Source organism: Pan troglodytes, chromosome 8 (assembly GCF_028858775.2).
Source record: "Pan troglodytes isolate AG18354 chromosome 8, NHGRI_mPanTro3-v2.0_pri, whole genome shotgun sequence".
Classification (NCBI taxonomy): domain Eukaryota; kingdom Metazoa; phylum Chordata; class Mammalia; order Primates; family Hominidae; genus Pan; species Pan troglodytes.
In genome coordinates this window covers 48,506,173-48,531,353 of record NC_072406.2, presented here as the reverse complement: position 1 = coordinate 48,531,353, position 25,181 = coordinate 48,506,173, and the positions used below count along the sequence as shown (strand labels likewise).

Genomic DNA, 25,181 nt, shown 5'->3' with positions numbered 1-25,181 from the left:
GCTGAGCCTCACAGAGAGGAGAGCTCAGCCCCTGGCGGCAAAGACAGCTGCAGCCAGACCACCAGCTAGGGACTCCACAGAAAAGGATGGAGGACTTAAGTCACCTCTAGAGGGTTGCCGAAAGAGGGACCCAGGGGGATCACAAAAATATGAGATGTGCAGATAATCAACACTTTGGTGATGAGGACGGGGGGCCATGCTACTCTGGCAACAACTCTCCCAGGGCTTCCACTGGGTGTGGCTAGAAGTGGCTGATGGTAAAAGCTGAGCCCACTGTCCCAGGCTTTGATTATTTGGAGAAGAGAAAGAGCAGCCTTGTCAGGACATGACTGGCCTTTTCTCCTGCCCCGCTGAACCCCTAGGGCCCGTGACACAGCAGCCCCAGAAGCAGGTGAGCTCTCCCTTCTCGGCACTCGGAGAAACCTGAGGGAACAGCAGGTGCCAACTCCACCAACCTCGGCCTGTGCACTCAGGGTGACTGACTCAGAGCCCCAGATATTCTTCAGCAGAGAACACAAGACTCACTTTCCTGCAGAGCTGTGTAGCTGCCAGGAGCTCTGGCTTGTCTCATCAGCACTGAAGCAGCCACTAGAGCCATAGCTGGTGACGAGGGGGACCAGGGACCACAGCACAGGCTGAGAGGGGGCTCATGCTCTCAGGGAAAGCCAGATTCTACCTCACATCTGTGCTTGCGAAGGTTTCACAACATTTGCCTTCAGGAAGTCCTGCAGAGGGAGGGTTTTCCATTTTTCCTCGAATAGATGATAACTGGGAGACTGGGTGGGCTTTCCATTCCAAAGGCTGGCACACAATCACAGGGGCATGGCTGAGTTCTGAAACTCTCACTGGATTTTTATTTCTAACCAGTGATATGCATCCAGTCTTTTCTATGGTTTACTTCTTGGAATTAACATATTACTTTTTAAATTTTTATTTAACATTTTTCTTTCTTAAGCGTGTAATCCATAACAGGTTTCTTCTCCCAGTTCTAGATCACCGTGTGGCCAAGCCATCATGATGCCACACCAACTCTGCACTGAGTGACAACATCCCATCTGGGATGGGCAGTGGCGTGGGCAGCACAAAGACCTCACAAGCTGGGGACATGACAGTGCCGTCCACCACTCGGAAACACTCTATGGGATGAGACCAAGGCAGGATTGGGAAAAAAGGTGCAGAGGAGAAAGGCTGGGGCACACCCTCTCTGGAGGAGGGGTCTCTCCCCAGGGATCCTGCTTAATTACCACCCCCGTCCCCTTTCGTCCTGCCAAAAGGTCAAGTGGGAAGAGCCTGGTGAACATATGAGGTGGAGCCACATACAAATATGCTGTGATGAGACCCAAAGTTACACAGCTTAATAATGACGGCCCAAAACCCAGACCAAGACCAGTGGTGCTGCCCTCAGCTCTAACCAGGCTATGGAAAAGGTATTTTGGAAAAAAAATAAAAAGCAGAATCAAATCTTTTTGGATTCCCAATTGTTAATATCATTTGGCAGCTTTTTCCTATGAAAGCGCATGCTGAGAAATATCTTTTTGAGGGGCTTATATTGTGGGAAATGCTTTTTGGGGGGACATAATTTTCTTAAACCTGTCCGTAAAGGTAAGGGTTTTAAAAAATATTTGATTTCAAAATAGAATTATGGTGGCTCATGCCTGTAATACCAGCACTTTAGGAGGCCAAGGTGGGCAGATCACAAGGTCAGGAGTTCTAGACCAGCCTGGCCAACATAATGAAACCCCATCCATCTCTACTAAAAATACAAAAAAAAATTAGCTGGGCGCAGTGGTGCACACCTGTAGTCCCAGCTACTAGGGAGGCTGAGGCAGAAGAATCACTTGAACCCAGGGGGTGGAGGTTGTGATGAGCTGAGATCGTGCCACTGCACTCCAGCCTGGGCAACACAGCAAGACTCCATCTCAAAAAAACCCAAAAAAAACAAAAAAACTTTGCTTATTAAGTATAAAGTGATATTAAACTGGTTATTAAAAATATGAAGTGGCTGGCCAGGCACAGCGGCTCACGTCTGTAATCCCAGCACTTTGGGAGGCCAAGGCAGGCAGATCACCTGAGGTCAGGAGTTTGAGACCAGCCTGGCCAACACTGTGAAACCCCGTCTCTACTAAAAATATAAAAAATCAACCGGGTGTGGTGGCAGGCACCTGTAATCCCAGCTACTTGAGAGGCTGAAGCAGAATTGCTTTAACTCGGGAGGCAGAGACTGCAGTGGGCCAAGATCGCACCACTGTACTCCAGGCTGGGTGACAGAGCGAGACTCCGTCTCAAAGAAAAAAGAAGCAGAACAAATCATAATCAACTGCCCAGCTATATATCCTAGTAGCTCATCTTTATTTTACATCATGCAGTGGGGGAAATGATCAATGTGACCACATGCATCCCTGGTACTCAGATGATGTATTGGCAACACTGCACCACAAAACGCTGTTTTAAACCATCTTACCTCAAGCTTGTGAGCCCTCTCCCTGCTCAGGGGCTCCAAGGGAAAGCTCAGGTTGTTCGCTTCTGCCAGAGAACGAAGATCAAAATAATACTTGGCATAGACACTGGAAGGAACATTGATGTTGAACTGCAGCAATTCAAGAAACTGTCGCTCTAGCTCGTTCCTGCAAAGCAAAGACAAAAATAGCCTATGCTTAGCTGCCACACCAGGCCACGTGGCCTGCCAAGGCAAGTTGCTGGAGACCAGACTCCAGAAAACTGCATCCTCCAGGAAGACCAGTGATCTAATTAAATGTCTGGTTAGACCACCATATTGGGATTAAAAGCCAAATCCACTTGATCTGGTGCCCAGAAGGATGAGGACTGGTTAATTGGGATCATCACCAGGAAGCGTTTCAGGGCGAATCACTTCACTGAGATCTAACACACACACAGCAGGCTCTGGCTGCAGGTCTCCGTGAGGACAGGCTGCTAACAAAGGGTGGATGCAGCAGCCAAGAGCTGCCACATGGAGTCCAGTGAGGGCCCTTCGGCAGGGGCCCAGAGGAAAACACTCAGCCTCTGCAGACCTAGAGGACATTGGCTTCCTCGGTGGCCCCTCCCTACCTCCAGGGAGAAAAGAAGGGAGGAACTGTGTAGGGGCTTTCTTAGGCAAAAGGCAGGGATTATGGGGGGAGGGTGTCCAGTCTCTGCCTCAGTCTCTTAAAAAGAGAACTCACAAGCCGGGAAGAATGGAAGCAGTAGTTTCCACACTTGAGCATGCACCCCATCACCTGGTGGGCTTGTTAGAACAGACAGGGGGCTCCACCTTCACACTGTGGGGATCAGTAGGTCTGCGGTGGGGCCTGAGAATGTGCATTTCTAAGGAACTCCCAGATGATGGTGAGGCTGAGGCTCTTGCCCCGGGCCCACACTCTGAGAACCACTCAACTAAAAAGGTAGGTTGGGAGAGGAGATGCTAAGATCCACCCTGCCAACCCATCTACATGTTGATGGAATGCTGGGAGAAATTCAAAAACTTCTACTTTAAGAACTTCTCATGTCAGCTATCTTTCAAATTAGGTTTATTTCTAGATAGTTCCTCTGGGTGGGGGGAACCTTCTCAGTGAGGGAACTATCTGTGGAGCACTGGTCCTGGGTCACACACTAAGATTCAGCACGTTCTCCCCAGGAAGCCCCCAGGGGTGCCCACCCACAGGGTGCCCACCAACTGCACACCCTCCAGGAACCTCCTGTCCTTGCCCTCACTATGCAGCATGTGGCTGCTGAACTCAGCCTCTTGGGCTGTTCTCCTCATAGTCAGGAAGTGCAACATCTGCTTTTGCATGCCTGGCCCCCAGCACATGATCTCAGAAGGCTTCCCACAGCAGTGAGAGCTGAACTGAGGTGAGGGAAGCATGCAGCTCTGGCGGAGAGGAACCAGGGCTGAGGAGGGGGGTGTTTCGGGCAGAGTGGGTCCCCTCCAACCTGCTGCAGGCAGCCAAAACACACAGTCACCATTTCCTGTGAGTGAAGCCAGGGCCCTAGTGCAGGGCCTCACCCTCCTGACCCCGATCCCAGCCTCGGCATTCTAAGTCATGTCCTGCCAACTCTGCTGAACGCTGAGGGTCTGGGTCTGAGCCTCACGTGCAGGCACCATCCTGTCCTGAGTGATGTCCCGAGACCCCTATGGCTGTTCCTGGTGACTCATAGCACTCAGCTATGAAGGACTGAGGAGGGCTCCACACCAGCTCAAGTTGCTGTGACAAAGGACAAGAGCAGTAAGGAGGCGGGTGGGGAGGCTGGGGCTGAGCAAGGCCAGTGGCTCTGGGGAGACATGAAGCTCCTGGGGAAAGGAGCACTGGGACCTGTGGGCAGGTGGCAAGGAAGGAGGCCCGAGGAAGGCCCATTCTGGTCTCTTCATCAGATGAAGAGCGTCACTGCTTGTTTCCACACAGCCTCGTGAAAAGAGTGATAACAAGCTCCAAATGTATTTACTGTACTAAATTTCATAGTTTTTAAGAATTTAGGCTGGGTGTGGTCACTCACGCCTGTAATCTCAGCACTTTGGGAGGCTGAGGAGGGTGGATCACCTGAGTTTAGGAGTTTGAGACCAGCCTGGCCAACAGGGTGAAACCTCGTCTCTACTAAAAATACAAAGAAAATTAGCCGGGCATGGTGGCACATGCCTATAATTCAAGCTACTCAGGAGACTGAGGCAGGAGAATCACTTGAACCCAGGAGGTGGAGGTTGAAGTGAGCCAAGATTGCGCCATTGCACTCCAGCCTGGACTACAAGAGCGAAACTCTGTCTCCAAAAAAAAAAAAAAAATTAGTCAGGCATGGTGGTGGGCACCTCTAATATCCCAGCTACTCAGGAGGGTGAGGCAGGAGAATCACTTGAACCCAGGAGGCGGAAGTTGCAGTGAGCCGAGATTGCCCCACTGCACTCTAGCCTGGGCAACGAGAGCAAAACTCTGTCCCAAAAATAAATAAATAAATAATAATTTACTTTGATTTGGGATAATTTTTACTTAAAACAACTTTCATTTATGCTTCATTTAAATGAGATTTAATAAGAGATCATCCTGTGAAATACTGGAATCCAGGTAAGACTTCAACAAAACGAAAGCGTCAGAGGCCCTGCTAAGGCCAGAAGTGTCAAACGTCAAAGGAGCAAATCCCAAGTGAACCTGGGAGCTGCCGTGGACACACCACCGTCTGGTGGTCAACAGGCGTCACTGCAAAGCGTATTCTCCCAATGGTAAGAAGAAAAGTCTAAGAGAACAGCCTGATAATCCTGCCCAAAATGATATACAGACACCATGGTTCCAGATGGAGGCAGATACTATGAGCAAAGTCAAGAGGAAGCTGCTTTTGAACAAGGCGGTATTTTCCCAGGGTTCCCTGGAAAACAGAACAACCTTCTCCAAGCTTGAGTTTCTGGTTAAGCTTTGAGAAAATAGATTTTAGAGCTGTTGTATTTTCAAAAAATGAATTTTTTTCTAAAGATTTAGAAAACAAAAATAATTTCCAAAACTTGAATTTCCAAACTTCAGCAGCACATCTTTTACAGGGACACTGACAGCTTGCTATGTGATAAATTATCAGAAAACTAACGTGATGCCAAGAATGGGCCTGATGGATTTACTATCTGCATTTAGATAACTATGAAGAAACAGTTTTGGTGTAAAACGTTGTAAGAAATATATTCAAGTCGATCAACAAAAACCACATTTCAGAAATATTTGTCACACTAGATCAACACTGTATAAAAACCCAATTTGGTACAATTCAGCAACTTGAAAATAGAACTCTAAAATGATGTAAAAAGAGCTGTTTTAATCATCTAATATGCTGCCTACTTTTCTAGAAACTAGGGTCACTTCCCAAAAGAAGGAGAAACAAAGTCTTGAAAAGGTATCTGCATAGCCACACTTACAGCCTCCACTTACTAGCCCAATGTGGAGGTTGTAACCCAAGTGTCCATGGGTGGATGAGTGGATAAACAAAACGGGACACAGACCCCCAATGAAGTATTATACAGCCCTAAAAAGAAAGGAAATTCAGACACACACTACAACATGGATCAACCCTGAGGACATTATTGGCAAGTGAAATATGCTGGACACAGAAGGACACAGACTGTATGATCCCACTTGTGTGAGGTCCTGAAAGTAGTGAAGTTCACAGAGACAAAAAGTAGGACAGTGATCACCAGGAGCTGGAGGAAGGAGGAATGGCAAGTTAGTGTTTAACAGGGGGAGAGTTTCAGTTTGCGAAAATGAAGGGTTCTAGAGATGGATGGTGGTAATGGTTGCACAACAATGTAAATGTACTTAATGCTACAGAAATGTATACTTAAAAATGGCTACAATCATAAATTTCATGCTACATACATTTTACTACAATTTAAAAACAAAATACCACCAGAAACCAGGTACCTACAGAGGAACTGAAGTTCTTTCTCTGTGACCTTCTGTGCCATGCAATGCTTGGACAAGTCACTTGATTTCTCCTTATTTGGATTTGTCTACACATGAAAATGACATTTACGGGAACAATGCAAAACAAAAACAAGAAACAGACAAACCTCGAGGTGTAATTTTTTTTAACAGTATTTTTGCCTACAGAACTCTGCATGGTGAAATTTCACTGTCCTTTCCCCATCCACAGTGGTTGCCACTTCTTGCTCTAAGCTGGCCTGTGATGCTGTGACCACTGATTGTTGGTGAGAGTGGGAGAAAGGCTGGCCCTTGGCCCCATCTTCCCACATGAGGTCTGCCTGAAGCTAACATCTGACTGGTGCTGGTGACTATCCACATGGCCTGGTGCCCTGACTATTCTGCCTGCAAGTCTCAGTGACACTCGTCGTACAGTGTTCTTCAGCCTGCGCCCACAGATACGCAGCTGCACAGTCAGCTTCCTTCCAAGCCAGAGCCCCTCTGTCCAAAGGTACATGGGGAGACTCCCAGTCAAGTTCTCACTGTTGGATAATTCTTGAGCAGGAGATTAGCCTATGGTAAAAAATACCAGGAAGGTCACTTCAGGAAGCTGGGACACAGGAGGCCAGGAAGAAAGGTACCTAGAAGAACAAGCACTACCAAAAACCCCATTTGAAAAGGTTTCCAGCTGAAACCTGTGAGCCCTCTCCCTGGCTCAGGAGCTCCAAGGGAAAGCTCGGGTTGTTTGCCTCTGCCAGGAAACTGAGACCAGCTAATCACAGAATAACACACTGCTAAATGGCAAAAAGTTTAAAACAACGCGTACAGTATGGGCCCAGTTTTGTAAAAATAAAATCTATGTAAACACTGGTAAATTCTATATAATAAAAATGTTAGCAATATTCTTTCTGAGTGATGGGATTATAGAAAAATGCAGCAGGGCAGCCCTTGATAGGATGGAGCCCACCCCAGGATATCTGAGACTTCTCCTGCCCAAATGCCTCCCACCCCACCCTCAGGCCCAAGCCACTGACTCTTTTCCCACTTGGGGATGAAAAAGAGGATTCTAGGATCTTGGGGACTTCCACAGCGTGCCAAGAAGGACAAGCTCCTGACACGCACCTCCCTCATTCTGGGACACCCAAGTGGGATTTGTGGAAGGAACCCATTGTTCATCTAAGGTACTGCAGGTAGGGAGTGCAGCTTGGGTGGCTGTCCAGGCCCCTGTTCTACAGGCTGTGTCATCTCAGCTCTATTCCTGAAGTTATGCTGGGAAAACTCACCGGTAGTGCCTCTGCTCATCTTTACCTTGGTGCAGGGCCCCCAGCTTCCAGTGAGCCTTGTGCTACCTCCTCTCCCCATAAAGGGCTACCGAGGAGTCATGATTTTCCCTCAGCCATTCAGCTGAGTGATGTCCAATTCCACCAATTCCTGGGCTCACACGGTTTTACTGGGAAAGACTGAAAGAAGTATTCATTTCTAAAAATTCTAATAGTAAATCTATTTTACTGTGCAGGTGCCACAAAATCACTTGGAGCCTCTAGCTCCACCAGCATCTATGTCCACAGATATCTCCAGCAGCTCCTAGAATGTGGATTTCATTCCTTCTTTTAATAAAGTTTACAGGGTGTATTAGTTTGCAAGAGCTGCTGTAATGAAAATGCTAGGGGCTTAAACAACGGGAATTTTTTCCCCACAGTTTGTGGCTGTAAATCCAAGCTGTCAGCAGACTGGTATCTCCTGAGGCTGCTCTCCGTAGCTTGCAGGTGGCCGACTGAGTCTCACATGCTCATCCTTCTGTCTGTTCCCTGTGTTCTGATCTCTTCTTCTTATAGGACACCTGTCATATTACGTTAGGACCCACCCAAATGAACCAATGTTAATTTAATTAGGTCTTTAAAAACCTTATCTCCAGACATGGTTACATTCTCAAACACTAGGGGTTGGGAGGGCTTTGCATGTGAATTTGAGGGGGACAAAGTTCAGCCCCGCAACACTGCCTTCGTGCCCTTCAGAATTCATGTCCATCTTACATGCAGAACACACTCACCTCATCCTAACAGCCCCAAAGTCCTAATGCATTCCCGCTCCATCTCTAAGTCCCAAATCCTATCTAAATCTCATCTGAATCAGGTATGGGTGAACATTGAGGTATGATTCATCCTAAGGCAAAATTCCTCTCCAGCTGTGACCCAGTGACCTGCTTCTAAAATACAATGGCGGCACAGGCACAAGACAGACATAGGACAGGCATCCCCTTTCCTTCCAAAAGAAAGAAAAAAACTCAGAAAGAAAGGGGTCACAGTGCCCAGCAAGCCCGAAATCTAGCAGGGCAAGCTCCAGGGATTAAAGACTGAAGTCCTCTCTGCTGATGCGCCATCACCCACCCCCAGGTAGGCAGCCCTGCCTTGGCCTAACCCCCTGGAGCCAAGGGGGAAACAGCCTCATTCCAGGCTGTCCCTGCTGGGCCCATGGTGGCAGTGGCAGACCTGCTGGCCTCGGTACCATCTCAGGATCATTCACCCCTTTCCTTGGAGGATATCACAAGTCATGCCAGACAGTTCTGCTGGCCCGTGGAATGCCAGAGTACGACAGCCTTGCTTCACCTGTCCTGTCTCTGGGCCCTTTGGTGCAAGCCGGCAGCGCTTCTGCTAAGATGGCTAGCTGACTGAATCCATCTGTCACATCTGTAATCTCTTTAGCAAATGCTGTCCCACCACCCTTGTGTTGCCTCCAGAGCACACCTTCCCATTTTTTTGCCATATGGATAGACTGAGATTAGAAGATTTGAGATTTCTAAATCTTCAGCTAGAAGATTTGGTTCCTTGTTATTAAATAATTCCTCCTCCTTGTTTCTCTCTCTCCTCTCACAGTATACTACAAGCAACAAGAGGGACCAGGCTGTGACTTCCACACTGTGCGTGGAAATCTCCTTGGCTAAAACATCCACATTCATTTCTTAAACATTCCACTTTCCACTAAACACTAGAACACTATTTGGTCAGGTCTTTGCCACTTTTTAACAAGGATCACCTTTCCTCCAGCTCCCAGGAACATGCTCCTCACTTCTTTCTGAGACCTCACCATAAGCACCTTGGACATTCATATTGCCAACAACATTCTGTTCATGATGACATGTGAATGCATCTAAAATGGTAGAGGCATTTTCTACAGCTGTCCTCTTTTCTGAGTCTTCACCAGAATCACCTTTAATGCCCACATTTCTACCAACAATCCCTTCAAGGCAGTCTTGGGTTTTTCTAATATGCACCTCAAAACTCCTCCTGCCTCTATTCCTTACCAACTTTCAAAGCCACTTCCACATTTTTAGGTATCTGCTACAGCAGCACCTCATTTCCCAGTACCAAAATCTGTATTAGTTGGCTAGGGCTACAGACTAACACAGGTAACAAAGTCCCACAGACTGGGTGGCTTCAACAACAGAAATTTATTTTCTCACAATTCTAGAGGCTACTAGTCCAAGATCAAGGTGTTAGTGGGGTTGGTTTCTTCCGAGACCTCTCTCCTTGGCTTGCAGACGCTACCTTCTCTGTGTCCTCACATGGCCATCCCTCTGTGTTGTCTGTGTCCTAATCTCTTCTTATGAGGACATCAGACATACTGGATTAGGGCCCACCCTAATGACCCCATTTTAATTTAATTTCCTCTTTAAAAAATATATCTCCAAATATGGTCACATTCTGAGGGTCTAGGGGTTAGGACTTCACACATCTATTTTAGAGGAGACAATTCAGCCCATATCATGAATAGCATCTGTTACAGGACTCAGCAGGACTCTGGACTTCAAGCTGGGATATGCATTCAATTTATAGTACAGAAAGTGTCTCTAAGCATGCTTGAGAACACAGCATTAGGAAAGAGATTTCTAGATCTGTAACTTTCATTTCACTCTCCTAAAACTGACTTGCTGGAGAACAAATCTGTGTGTGCAGATTCTCCTTCTGGCTTCTTCTTTCCCAGTTGCTCTTCTCCTACCCTGGGAGGGAAAGGCAGGCTGCTCACTTGCCCTTACTAAGGTTCACTGCCTCAGGGGGAACACCCTCTGAGGAACCCAGGAAAGGGACTATATCCCAACATGTGGTGCTGGGAAAGTGAATGACTCTAGTGACAGGCTACTTAGATGGTTTCCAGTTTTTGCTTTCAACAAACTGAAGCGGGGGTTGGTAGGCTCATTTAAATAGCCTTTACTAATAGATGGCTGTGTAATTTTAGCATATAATTCAAAAAGTGTCTTAAGACTTGAGTGACACTACTATAATAAAACTCCTCAAAATTTCACCGACTCATCTGAACGTGTGCTCTGAACTCACACCAAAGAGGCAAAAGAAGAGAAAGGGGAATAAAACTGATGCTCAGCCTGGTTTCAATAATCATCATACACAAAAATATAAACTAACGAAAGAACAAACTACTGATCTCATTAAGAAATCTATTTCCCATAAGGTTTTACTTTTTATATATTTAATAATTTATACTGACTTTTTTTTTTTTAATATAAAATGGAGTCTTGCTCTGTTGCTAAGGCTGGAGTGCAGTGGCACGATCTCGGCTCATTGCAACCTCCGCCTCCTGGGCTCAAGCGATTCTCCTGCCTCAGCCTCCTGAGTAGCTACAGGGACTACAGGTGAGCACCACCAGTACCAGCTAATTTTTTGTATTTTTAGTAGAGATGGCATTTCACCATGTTGGCTACGCTGGCTTGAACTCCTGACCTCAAGTGATCCACCCACCTCGGCCTCCCAAAGTGTTGGGATTACAGGTGTGAGCCACTGCACCCAGCTTTAGTATGTCTATATTTTGATCAACTGTGTACTAATGACAACTCAGACCTGAAAGTGTTTTTAATAAATTAGAACACTATCAGCCAGAAAACACTACTGCAATTTTGACTTAAATGTACATTTTTGATGTGGAGAATTTTGAAGAAGAGGCTAATGTGTGAGGAAACTAGAAAGAAAATAATGAGTTCAAGGAGAAAAAGCAGCAATGTAAAATTTTCACCTCTAAGAAAATGGGTAACTGTGAGTTTCATATTACTCTGGTATATTCAGTCTCTAATGAATACTTTTAACTTTAAAACCCTACAATATAAAATATATTGCAAATAACATCCTTTACAACAACTAAAACTTGGGATAAAAATTTTCAAATGTCAACTACAAAGGCCGAGGCGGGCAGATCACCTAAGGTCAGGAGTTTGAGACCAGCCTGGCCAACATGGTGAAACCCCATCTGTACTAAAAATACCAAAAATTAGTCAGGACTAATGGCGGGCGCCTGTAATCCCAGCTACTCAGCAGGCTGAGGCAGGAGAATTGCTTGAACCCGGGAAGCGAAGTTGCAGTGAGCCAAGATCGCGCCATTGGACTCCAGCCTGGGCAACAACAGTGAAACTCTGTCTTAAAAAAAAAAAAAATGTAGTGGGGATATAAAATTTTCCAAACTACTTCTAGGGATAAACAGGCCAAAATGTATAAAGACCTCCACTATTGTGGTCACTGGCTGGCACCTCCAGAAAGGAATGGAGACACAACCGTGCCAAGTACCTCTGCGTAATCAGGAACTGTAAATTCCTGATTTACGTGTGGTTCAGAGCATCCTTTCAGCTATTACCCCTATCAGAAGGAAGCTCCATGCTCCCTCCAATCTTCTGGCAGGGGGAAAACGTGTCTATTCCTCCCCAAATATCCATATACGCAATTGTTTGATCAGCTTTTCTACAGAGAACGTATAGAGTCTTATAGTGTGGTAATCATATAACCAAAGAGTAAATAGTATATTATAGATGGATCACAGTGGCTCTCAAAACAAACAGTAGAATAAAATATGTAAGAATCTGAACACGCAAGGACTCAGTCTGGCCAGGTTACAACTTTGCCTACGCAGGGCCTTCAGTCCTCAGAGCTCTGCAAGGAAAGCAGAGGAGCACAAGGCACCTGAGCTGCATCTCCCCATGATCTGCTCTCCAGCCTGACAGAGGGCAGTGGAAAAAGGCGGCACTCCAGTTTCTTCAGGAGAACTATTTATGGTCAGACCTTTTAGAAACATCAGGTCTTCCTGAATGCCTCCTTCCTTTGCCCAGCTACAGGCATGTGGGGCACTGATCAAATGCTGCATGAGTCACTAAGGTTCAGCCAGTGGCTCAGATGGCAATGGGGTAGCCTGGGCACCAACAGCTTTCAAAAAAGACAGAAAACAGGCTAAAAAATGATCAATTTTCTTTGGACAAAATATGGAACAGAGTTTTAACATCAATCCTACTATTCTACTAACCATAGTGCTGGTTCTTTCAAAATCTTAATGAGTAAAGCAGCAGCTTCATTCAATACAGTAACTATTACTATTTTGCACTTGAAAAAAAATCCAACCTTATTATAATGTATAATTGTTTAAGATATTGACTGCCCATCAAAAGAACAGACATTAAGGCTATCATTATCAAAACAATTCTTGATATTAAGTTAATTTCAGCTGAATGAACACTGGCCAACTGTTTTAACTTCTCTGTGTAGAAAAAGAGTTGACTTACAAAAAACAGTTGTTTTTTAAATTAAGTATTAAATGAAACAACTGTAGCTCCAATTGCTTAGAAGAGAAGAAACATAAATTGTGACTGACTTACTAGTCAAGTCACCTGGGCATCTTACTTAATTCTCAGGGCCTCGTTTCCATCTGTAAAATGGGAATAATAGTACCGCCTCATGGATAAATGTGAGATGTGAATTAACGCAGAAAAGTCATTTCTTTTGAGCTAGGAAGTACTCAATATAGGATAGCTGCTGCTGCTGTTGTTGTTATTGTGATTATAAATATTCCTGGTAATTGGGTTTTACTGACTTGAATTTAAACCTTCAATGAATACAACCTAAGTACCTAGAATTCCAAATGACCTGTTACTTTACCCTCCTTTTTATTTAAAGAGAGAAGGAAAAATTAAAAATGAATGTTTAAAACATCTTCGTAACTGAGGACCAGTACACATCATTTTCATTTGACTACTGTATAATGAACGGTCACTGGGATTAAGAAAGATGAGTCTTTCTTAATTCTTAATCAGCTGGGGATAAACCTCCCCACTTGGTTATTTTGTTGGAGCATTATTGAACCTCTCTAGGCCTCATTATCCAGATCTGTAACATGGACATCAGTACACATGTCACAGGGTTGCTGAGAGGATTCAACTGACATATGCATGAACTGGGCAATGTGTACCTCCTGACAAATATTTTATAAACATTTCCTCAAAATTTGAAATCAACTAAGAGGATTTTCCATTGATCTTAAGTTTCCATGAAAATTCAGTTTGCTGGCATTTTGGTGAATTAAACCTGGTGGGTTAAGGGTAAGAGTACAAAAGGCATCTCCTCCACACCTCTAATGTTATTCACTGGTCATTTTTCTCTGTTCTCTTTTGTTTTCATGCTTCTGTGGTATCTGCAATTTGCATTTGTCTCTCGCTTCCTTTTGGAAATATAGTTAGGATACAAATCAAAATATTTAAGACCTAGTCTAATTTCATCAGGTATTCTGGCTTTAAGTGGACACACCTAGTCATGGTCGGGGGGCCCTCTGTGCTCTCACAGAACCTGAGTACCACCTAAACCAAGTCACTGGTCATGTATCATCTAACAGGAGGGGACAGCCAGGAAGTCATCATGTGACGTGCTGTTCAGTGTCAAATGATACCAAGCAGCTGAGCAAAGATAATCCCCAATAAAGAAAACAGGCCAGAATTTCTTATACCTCGCACCCAAATGTCCACCTCCTTTATGATATGAATGACAACTATTTTAGTAGCTGTTTTCACCATGAAATATAGTCAAGAATTTTATTTTTCTTACTATATAGTTCTGATTTAAAAAACTTCTTTATGTGTTTCTTACTTTATGTAATAAAGAACTACAGATACAGGATGAAATTTTATAGGTCTGCAGCAGGAATAGGCTCTGCAACAAATGCCCTAAGAACATAAACAAGCAGTGCTTCAAAGGGTGCCACAACAATGGGTGCCTGGGGAGTCAGTAACCAGAGGCAAGGAGGGCCCTAGGCTGCTGCGGAATCCAGAACCCACATGCCCACGAGTCTGCAGCCCAGGGACACCCCTGCAGTGGTAGTTGTCACAGGCACTGGGAAGGTCCTGCATCTGAGGATTACTGGGGGCAGGGATGTGGGTGTAGACTGAAACAGAGCTGGTAACCTCCTCCAGCTTAAAGCCCCCTTGAGGAGGTTTGCCAAACAAAAAGTATGAGAAAAGTTTTAGCAACAATAATGTCAGAAGTGACTACAAATCATAAGGAACTGTAAGTCAAGTAGTGCTATCTGATTGTTTTCTACAATTCCTTCTTCCCCAAGGGCTCTGAACTCAGTTCCTGGATTCCCAGTCCCTAGAGACCCCCCAGACAATAGTCTGCAGGTGTCCTACTAATAATCCTCACCTAAATTGAAGACTGGCCCATCTGAGAAACCCTGACACTGCCCAGAGAGTGAGGGGAGTGGACAGCTCTCAGTCCCCAGAACCCCCAAGGCCAATGCCCTCCCCGAGCCCTGTTCATGCTGCAAGTGGGAGCCCCAGGGACACGAGGCTGACCTGAAGCAACTGAACCTGCAAAACATGACAAAGCAGTGGATGTTTTCTCTGTGAAACTAAACAAAAACGTAAAATATTTTAGCTTTTGTGCTTTCTGGATTGCCTTATTGACCACAAAGGACTGTATGGCGGCATTACCTCTCTGTGATCAGTCTGCAGTGAGATACAAAGCCCAAATATAAACCATCACAGGCTGCTATCAGTACTGGACCACACTTTTCTAATTAAAGGAGTGTTTGCCTACAATATAGTTTCTGTAAAGCAGTTTCACAAAACCAGGAGGTGTTACCAGTACCTGTTCAAGATCCACATGATGAGAAATGCAGGTTTTCATATGTAATATTCCACAGCCATGCCCCTGTTGTAACAGCTCACAACAGACATTCAGTCAAATGCATGCATTCTGCGCTATACAGACCATCAAAAAAGGAGGCAGCTTTCTTTCCAAATGGTCTGGCCAAGACTCTGATGACCAACACCCTCTGCCCCCCAACTCACATGTCCTCCACCGTGATGTCTTTCAGGATCTGGCAGTAATCCACATTCCATACAGCCTGGTCATCCCACACCTTGGAGGCCAGCAGGATCGCCCCTAAAACAATCCGCTTCCAGTTGGCCGGACAGATATCTATCTCTGCGTATGTTAAAAGTCTTTCAAGGTACACCTGGGAAGACAAGACAATGCCAGAGCTAAGTGATTTGTTTTCTCCTAAACACCAGCACACCTCAAGAAATGCTAAAACATGTATTACATCCACCTTTAAATGGGAATTTATTACCCAATCATATTTATTTTTAAAAGGCCAAAGGACTCAATGAGTCTGATGAAACATGGGCTAAAAGTCCCACTCCATTAGTGGACAGTGTGGGTGCAGCTGGATCTTAAACAGACTCTGTGGAGGAAACAATTCCAGGAAGCACAGGCTAATTTCTCACTCTATCAACTGTGATATCCATACATGTTAATGAATGTTCCAACAGAAAGGACAGAGAATGTATAGAGAATACACTTTTTTTTTTGTTTGTAGGTTTTTTTAAATTAAGCTTTTTGTTTTGAGATAACTATAGATATACATGCAGTTGTTGATAAGCCTATCTTTTAATTATTGTGGTAAAATATACACATGTAATTTACCATTTAACCATTTTCAGTTCAGCGGCATTAGGTACATTCACACTGTTGTGTTGTTTCTGCAGTGTGGTGGTTACCACATTCACCTGACACACTGCTGTGCAACCATCACCACCATCTATCTCCAGAACTTTATCATCTTCCTAAACTGAAACTCTACACCCGTTAAATAATAATTCCCCACTTCCTCCCTCTCTGCAGCTCCGGGCAACCACCATTCTCTATGAATCTGACTACTCTTGGCACATCATATTGGTAGAATAATAAAATATTAGTCCTTTTCTGTCTGACTTATTATCACTTTGCATAATGACCCCAAGGTTCACCCATGTTGTGGCATGGGTCAGAACTTCCTTTTTAAGGCTGAATATTATTCAACTGTATGCATATACCCCATCATGTTTATCCATTCATCTGTCAATGAACATTTGAGCTGTTCCCTCTGTGTGGCTATTGTTAACAATGCAGCTATGAACACTGGTGTACAAGTATCTGTTTGAATCCGTGCTTTTAATTCTTTTGGGTACATACCCAGAGGTGGAATTGCTGGATCATAGGGTAATCCTATGTTCAATTTTTGAGGAGCTGCCATATCATTTTCCACCGTATGCGCCATTTCACATTTCAGCAATGCACAAGGATTCCAATTTCTCCACATCCTCCCTAACACTTCTTATTTTCTGTTTTGTTTTGGTAATAGTCATCCTAATGGGTGTGAAGTCGTATATCACTGTGATTATGATTTTATATACCTATTTTTAAATCATTAAAATGACTGGAAAATAAAACCAAGTAATACAGGATTTCTAAACTGACAGAGTTTAGGTTGAAGACAGACATCAGAAATATCTACAAAGCCCATTAAGTTGGGCCACGAGGTAAGAATGTCTTTTTTAGTTTCCCATAGTAAAACTCTGTTTATTATTGATAGTACGTCTTACACTTCTCTGAACTATGAAATTACTACTACAGTTTTTATCAAATGCATTTGCAAAGTGAAAATGTAACAGGAAAAAAAAACAAAATTAAACAGACACCATCCATGCTATTTTTAAGAACTTGCAGATAAAACCCATTAATGTTATAATTATTCACAGTATATAATGTCCATCAAGTCTTAAATATTACAAAATGCAAAAAGGTACATGTGGAAAGGAAAATGTTTACACATAAATAAAATACAGATTATTTTCAGTTAAATGATACCAACACTCCCAAATGGAATGGGAAAGGTTTTTTGTTTTGTTTTGTTTTGTTTTTTAAGAAAAGGAAGAATTCACACCTGTTACTTCATTAGGATGTCTTTGAGGAGGCGGCTGAACTTTAGGAAGTTCTTGAGAAAAAGGGTAATTAACACTGATTGGGAGAGGTCTCTTACGGGATGCGAATGCACAAGGCCTGTAAAGGGGACCCAACGATCACAGAAGGTGGGCTGCTCTGGAAGACCCCCAGCTCCTGGCTTGCATAGCTAGGTAGGTGTGTTCTCTGGGACAGGGTGCACTGGGGAGGAAGAGGTTGGTAAAAGATCACAGGCCTGACTCTGGATGCTTTCTGTCTTGAAATGTCCCAGCGGATGCCACATAAGTAGTGAACATGCAGGTCTGGAGCTCCAAGAAGACAGCACTGGGGTGCCAGTTTGAGAGTCTGTGACAGGCAGACAGAGCAAAGCCAGGGGCAAGGGACCTGGGGGAGGCTTAAGAACTAAGAAAAGGAGGGGCTGGTCCTGAGACTGGAGGGCCCCTTCCATTTTAAGGCCTGGAGACAGGATGAAAGGGTAACAACGAAGAGGGGGGAGTAAAACCTGGTATGTGGTGCTCTTGTTTGAGTCTTGTAATAGTTTGGAAAAGAACTTCTAAGGCAAAGCTGTGTTTGCAAGTGCCTAAACTAGGCTTACAACATCATATGGGGCATTTGAGAAGGAAACTGAAGTGGCCTCTTGCACAAGAAAACATTAAATTAGAGGAGCAAGGACTCTAGAGGCAGTGACTGTGCAGGTGGAGGGGCAGGAGAAGCAGCAGGCATGGGGGATTCAGCAGGGAGGCCAGGGAGAGAAGGGCAAGGAAGTAAGGGTAGAGGGACAAAAGGAGTGGGGAGGGAAGACAGGGCAGAAGAGGGGGACGGAGGAACAATCCTTAATGGAAGCAAAACTCTGGGCAGATTAAGGATAAAAAGACCATCAGCAAGCAGCACAGGGTCATGAGCAGTGTAGGGTCATGAGCCATAAGCAACACAGTGTCATGAGCAGTGTAGGGTCATGGGCCATGAGCAGTGCAGGGTCACAAGCAGTGTAGGGTCACGGACCATGAGAAGCGCAGGGTCATGAACAGTGTAGGGTCATGGGCCATGAGCAGCCCAGGGTCACGAGCACTGTAGAGTCATGTGTCATGAGCAGTGCAGGGTCACGAGCACTGTAGGGTCATGTGTCATGAGCAGCGCAGGGTCACGAGCACTGTAGGGTCATGTGTCATGAGCAGCGCAGGGTCACGAGCACTGTAGGGTCATGTGTCATGAGCAGCGCAGGGTCACGAGCACTGTAGGGTCATGTGTCATGAGCAGCGCAGGGTCACGAGCACTGTAGGGTCATGGGCCATGAGCAGCGCAGGGTCACGAGCACTGTAGGGTCATGGGCCATGAGCAGCACAGGGTCACGAGCACTGTAGGGTCATGGGCCATGAGCAGCACAGGGTCACGAGCACTGTAGGGTCATGGGCCATGAGGAGCACAGGGTCACGAGCACTGTAGGGTCATGAGCCATGAGCAGCACAGGGTCACATACAGCATAGGGTCACGTGGCTTGACCAGCTACTCTGCAGAACCCCCCACCCCTCATCCCTAAACCACAGACAGAGTGAGAGGGTCTAATGCTCCCCAAAGCAACCAGAAGCTTCCTTGTGGCTTATTTTGCCAGGTGCAGTTGTGAAGCCCCTGAGAAACTGGTGAGGTGGGGAGGGGCAGGTCAGACTCTTCTCTGCCTCTTCGAGAGAAGGGGTTTGGCATGATGAGGGGCGGGGCGGGGGCGGTGAGGGGCACGGAGTTGGCACCCAACTGTTTGCTGAATGAAAACATCCATGACTAATGGTTTCTTGCTTAAAAAGATTATTGTTCTGTGTTCAGTGCTTTACTAATGAAACAGCAGTTTTTTAAATCTTAAAAACTTGGATTTTTATGGCTTATCAGATGTTCCTTAGAATGGATCAGGGCACTGTACTGAAGACAAAGTAAAAATCCTAAAAAGAAAGTACGGTTAACCCCTGAACAACACAGGTTCGAGCTGTGTGGATCCACTAATATGCAGATTTTTTTGGTAACAGTTACACCGAATGCACCTGCCTCTCCTGCCTCCCTTCCACCTTCTCCACCTCTTTCGCTTCCACAGCCCCAGAGGCAGCAAGACCAACCCCTCCTCCCCTCCTCAGCCTACTCAACGCGAAAACAACCAGGATGACAACCTTTATGATGATCCACTTCCACTTAATGAATGGGAAATATATTTTCTTGGCTGGGTGCGGTGGCTCAAGCCTGTAATCCCAGCATGTCGGGAGGCCAAGGTGGGCAGACCACAAGGTCAGGAGATCGAGACCATCCTGGCCAACATGGTGAAACCCCGTCTCTACTAAAAATACAAAAATTAGCTGGGCATGGTGTGCGCGCCTGTGATCCCAGCTATTTGGGAGGCTGAGGCAGGAGAACTGCTTGAACCCGGGAGGCGGAGGCTGCAGTGAGCCAAGATCGTGAAACTGCACTCCAGCCTGGGCGACAGAGCGAGATTCTGTCTCATAAAATATATATATATACATAAATATATATATTTATATTTATGTATATATATATTTGTCCTTATTTTCTTAACATTTTCTTTTCTCTGGCTTACTTCATTGTAAGAATACAGTATAGCATACATATAACATGCAAAATAAATAATAATCAAATGTTTATGTTACAGGTAAGGCTTTCAGTCAATAGTAGGCTATTAAGTTTTGGGGGGTCAAAAGTTACATGTGGATTTTCAACTGTGCAGGGTTCCATGCCTCTATAACCCTGGAGTTGTTCATGGGTCAAGTGGAGTAACATGCTTCAAATCCCAAAGGCAAATAGCCAATAAGCTGTAGTAAGAGGTTCTAAGTATACTGATAATAAAATGGAAAACCGTTACAGGGAAAGACCACCTTGACCTTCCCAAATTAGTTGGGTGACCCTCTGCTTGCTCCCAATGCTGCATTTATCTCAGTAGTGTAAGGGCCTCTTCCCTGGATAGGAAGCCTGGATAAACCCTCATCTCATCCCCAGTATGCGCAGCATCTAGCCCAGGGGCCGGCAGAGCGTGCTCCCTGAATGCATCATGGGCACATGGGGTCCTGCAGGGACGACAAGGGGCCGCTTCCACACAGGGCTCCGGCAGGCTCTTGAAAGAGCTATGAAAGGGCAGATTTCCAGCCCAAAGGAATCAGCAGGACTACATACGAGTGATTCGCTAGTAAAACGACCACAAATAATGGCATTCAGGAAAGAGAACTGCATCGACAAGGCGTAGTGAATTAAGGGAAACTGAGTCCTTGGCTTGTGAGACAGGTGCAGTGGTGAACAACAAAGTTCAGAGGAGGCAGCTATGGGCACACGGGAAGCCAAAGAGACCTTCAAATAAGGCCCAGGAAGTCATGAAGCACGGCATTGTAACTGCACTGGAAAGGCCTTTGTGGGGGTTTCCAAGGGTCCTTCACTCAACAATAGCATTTGAGTGTGACAACTGTTGGTGGAAAAAAGAAAGTCACTCAAGAGAGCTGAATAACCTTATCAATTTTTGGAGATTTTCATTTTTAACGGCATTTATTATATTAAGTTTGAACAGAAAGAATAAGCTAATGTTTTAGATCATAATTGTCCTCTGTGTGAACATCGTAACTCTTCAGATAAAGATCTAGGTGAGGCTCAGTGGAATTCTAGCTGGCACTGAGCTTAGGGCCCTAGGCTGCGTATTTTACAAAGGCTGATGACAAATCCTCTTACTCTCCAACAAAGAGACAACCAGAAAATGTGCAATACCACTGTGCTGAGAGCAGAAAACAGGGACTGGACCTAAGTAAACCTCCAGATCATTAAAGCAGCAGAAAAAGAAGACTGTGACTCAATCTTCACCCAGATCCCAGAGATTCCACTCCTTTACAGACATGAGGCGCTGGAACCTCCCAAGCTCTCTGCAGAGGTCAGTGCTCACTGGCTCAATACAAAGAGCTGACTATGTTTTCTTCTGACTTTGTAACGTACCTTAGTTGATGAATATTAATAACTATATTAGTAATATTTAAGAGAATACTTAAAGTTTGGGAAAAAAACAAACAGTCATGAACCAGGTGTGATATTCCATTACAGCTAACTGAAGCAATCAGACAACACAATACATCCTATAACAGAGGGAAAGCAGTTGCTATATTGGGAGATAAGGCATTCATGGTAAGCTAGACTTAAAAATATGTAATTTAGCAAAACTTGCCAATAAAACTATAGTCAAGGGTCAGCTGCAACTTCTTTAGTAAACTCCCACTTGGATATTTTAACTCTCTGCCAAGTAAAATAATACATGGTTGATTTTTCTAAACAATATCCCACGACCATTGCTAACAGGTCACTCTTACTCAGTTAAGTTTTCAGATTTAATTCATGAGAATGACTATCCTAAGAAGTCTCTCTGGAAACCACAGGTTAATGAGCAACTATGGAGCTACAGAGAGGCATCAGCTGACTGCACATCACAAAGCTGTTCAGAGGCATTTGGAGGGGATAAAACTTGTGGAATTGAGGATATATGCAAATGAGATCCCAATGATGCTGAAATTATTCCAATCCGATTTTAAAGAGTAATACTAGGCCGGTTAAAAATTGTCTGAATCTGTACCAGATATAATTTCCTTCTGGACTTTAATCCTGCCGTCTTTCAGCTGTTTGGTTTGGATGATTAGAGCATGTTCCAATACGGCTGAGGTTGAAATCATACGGGTGAAGACTGTGAAGTGAGTTGGTAGCTTCATTCCATTCTCAATTATACCCTAATTCCAGAGTGCTGTCTCATAAACATACTATTTTGGGGGAATGGGGGTAGCTACCTAAACTCCCTGTATTCAGCAATGCTCCATAAATTATCACTTTTATGGCCAACAAAAATAATTTTAAAGGAGTAATTATTATTTTCTGTTTATAAAATTTCTGCCAGTTTCACATTTGGATTCTTTTTGTACCTGATGCTGGAAGATTTTCCAATAGCCTGGAATACACATTTATATTATGAATATAGGTTAATAAATTAATATAAAGTATAATCTTTACCCTAAACTACAGCAATAACCTCCTTGCTGGTATCCCTGGAGAGATCTTAATACAAATCTTACACGATTCTGTTGGTATCCTGTGGATATGGGTTACAGTGTGTCCCCTCTTCCAAAATGCATATGTTGAAGTCCTAACCCCAAGTGCCTCAGAATAAGGCCTTATTTGGAGACAAGGCCTTTACAGAGGTAGTGGAGTTAAAACGAGGTCATTAGGGCAGGACCTAATACAATATGACTGGGGCCCTTACATAAAGGGGAAACTTGGATACAGACGTGCACACAGGAGAACGCTGCGTGAGCATGAGGCTGGGCACCCACACATTGTAATACGTCACAGAGAGGCCTGGAGCAGAACCTTCCCTCACAGCCCTTGGAACTAACCCGGCCAGTGCCTTGATTTCGGACTTCCGGCCTCCAGGACTGGGAGACAATGAAGTTCTGGTGTTGAAGCCACCCAGTGTGCAGTACATTGTTCTGGCAGCCCCAGGGAATTAACAGAATATCTGTCTAAAGACCTTGACGGCTCCCTCCCACCTGAAGCAAAGCTGGCGATCCACAGGCCGGGAGTAGCTCACAGACAGGTTTCGTTTGGCTTGGAGATTCTTTTAAAAATCTCAGCTAACAACAGGGAACGTTCAAAAATAAGTCTGGGTTTCTTTGAATACTGGAAGGCCCCAGCCCCTCATTTCTACATGGCAAGGATTAGTCATGTTGTGATTTTCAAATGTTACTGAGTGTACATGCGTGCACACACATGAACACATGCTTGCTTAGCATTTGCCATCAGTAACAACCCCCTCTGCCCTCTAAAAGGAGGCCTTTGCAGCCCAGGAAATGATCCTGATCATCTACCTAAAAATGTATATAAGCGGAAGAGAAAGAACAAAACAGCACAGTGTGCAGCAAAGAGTGAACACAGCAAGCCTGAGACTTCCATGCTCAGAACAGGCTGCTTCTGGGGCTGACCTCAGTTGGCATTTGAAGAGTGTCCATTTCAGGAGGGCTCCTAGCATTCCCAGGACAGGTAAGAGCAGCTCACCATGCACACAAGGTGTACAAACAAGGTGGTTTATGCTGAGCCTGCTTTCCTTCTGGGACTCTGGAATTTTGATATGTGCTAAACAGAGGATGTCTGCGTAACCAACACTCAACACAAACCTTGGGTGCTGTCTCTAATGGGCTTTGCTGGTGGACAACATCTTGGAAGTATAGTCATACGTCATTTAACAATGGGTACATTCTGAAAAATGCTTCATTAGGCAATTCAATCCTTGTGGGAATACCACAGAGTGCACTTACACAAAAGCAGGTGCTACGGCCTACTATTAACCTAGGCTATGTGGTATGACCTATTGCTCCAAGACTGCAAACCTGTATAGCACGTGACTGTACTGAATACTGTTGGTAACTGGAACACAATGGTGAGTATTTGTGTATCTAAATATATCTAAACAAAGAAAAAGCACCATAAAAATATGGTATTGAAGATAAAAATGGTCCACCTGTATAGGGCACTTACAGTAAATGGAGCCTGCAGGACTGGAAGTTGCTCTGGATAAGTGAGTGAGTGGTGAGTGAGTGTGAATCCTAGGGCATTATTGTACACTACTGTGGACTTGATAAATGCTGTGCATTTAGGCTCTATTAAATTTATGAAAAAGATTTTCTGTAATAATAAATTAACCTTAGCTTACTATAACTTTATAAACTTTAAAAATTTTTTAAACTTTGGGCTCTTTTGTAATAACGCTTAGGTAAAAACATACATTATACAGCTGTACAAAAATATTTTCTCTCTTTATATCCTTATTCTACAAGCTATTTTATATTTAAGTTAGTTTTTAATTTCTAAACTTTTTTGTTAAAAACTAAGACATCAACACACATTAGCCTAGACCTATATAGAGTGAGGATGATCAATATCGCTGTTTTCCGCCTCCACATCTTGCCCCACTGCCAGGTCTCCAGAGGCAATAATACACACAAAGCAGTGGTCTCCTGCCTGCTTCCAGAACACCTCCTGAAGGACCTGCCTAAGGCTGTTTCACAGTTAACTTTTTTTTTTTAAATAAGTAGAAGGAGTACATTCTAAAGTTAAGAATAAAAAGTATAGTAAACACATTAAACAGTAACAGAGTCGTTTATTATCAAGTATTATATGTACTGTGCACATGCTAGACTTTTACATGTCTGACAGCACAGGTTTGCTTATATTAGCATCACCACAAACATCTGAAACCTAGGATACGCTAGGATGTTATGATGTCACTAGGCGACAGGAATTTCTGAGCTCCACTTTAATCTTCTGGACAAATGTCATATATGTGGTCCATCGTTGACTGAAACACCATTATGTGGCACATGACCATATTGTTACAGCTCACTGCTGGGGGATCAACTGTGTCCTGTATGACTCCACTGGGAGAGGACTCTTTTTCCTTCAGACTTCGACCCATGGGCCCTCCCCTTTTTGCTGATTTTGCATTGTACCCTGACATTGTAATATGTCATAGCTGTAGAACTATATGCTGGGTCCTGTGAGTCCTTTTAGTGAATAATCAAACCTGAGGTGGTCTTGGGGACTCCCAACACACACAGTATTTTACAAATGGCAGGCTGCACCCGATTAGTGGGGTTTTAAACAAATATACAAGATTATGAACAGCATTCTTTACTGAAATTTTTTAAAAAATGAAATAGATGTTAAAGAGTAGATCTAACAAGTTGAGGTATCTGTT

General features: G+C 44.4%; 1 protein-coding gene across 17 annotated transcripts in view; it reads right to left on the bottom strand.

The window, feature by feature from the left end:
- The window catches only part of CCNY (cyclin Y), a 326,218-nt gene that overhangs the window by 1,097 nt on the left and 299,940 nt on the right, over positions 1-25,181 (bottom strand). For all 17 annotated transcript variants that reach the window (XM_063781644.1, XM_016963029.3, XM_063781645.1 and 14 more), the window contains 2 exons: positions 15,490-15,656; positions 2,462-2,624 (listed from right to left, as the gene is read on the bottom strand). In XM_063781644.1, the coding sequence (XP_063637714.1) occupies positions 2,462-2,624; positions 15,490-15,656 (330 nt within the window). The remainder of the gene's footprint in view (positions 1-2,461; positions 2,625-15,489; positions 15,657-25,181) is intronic.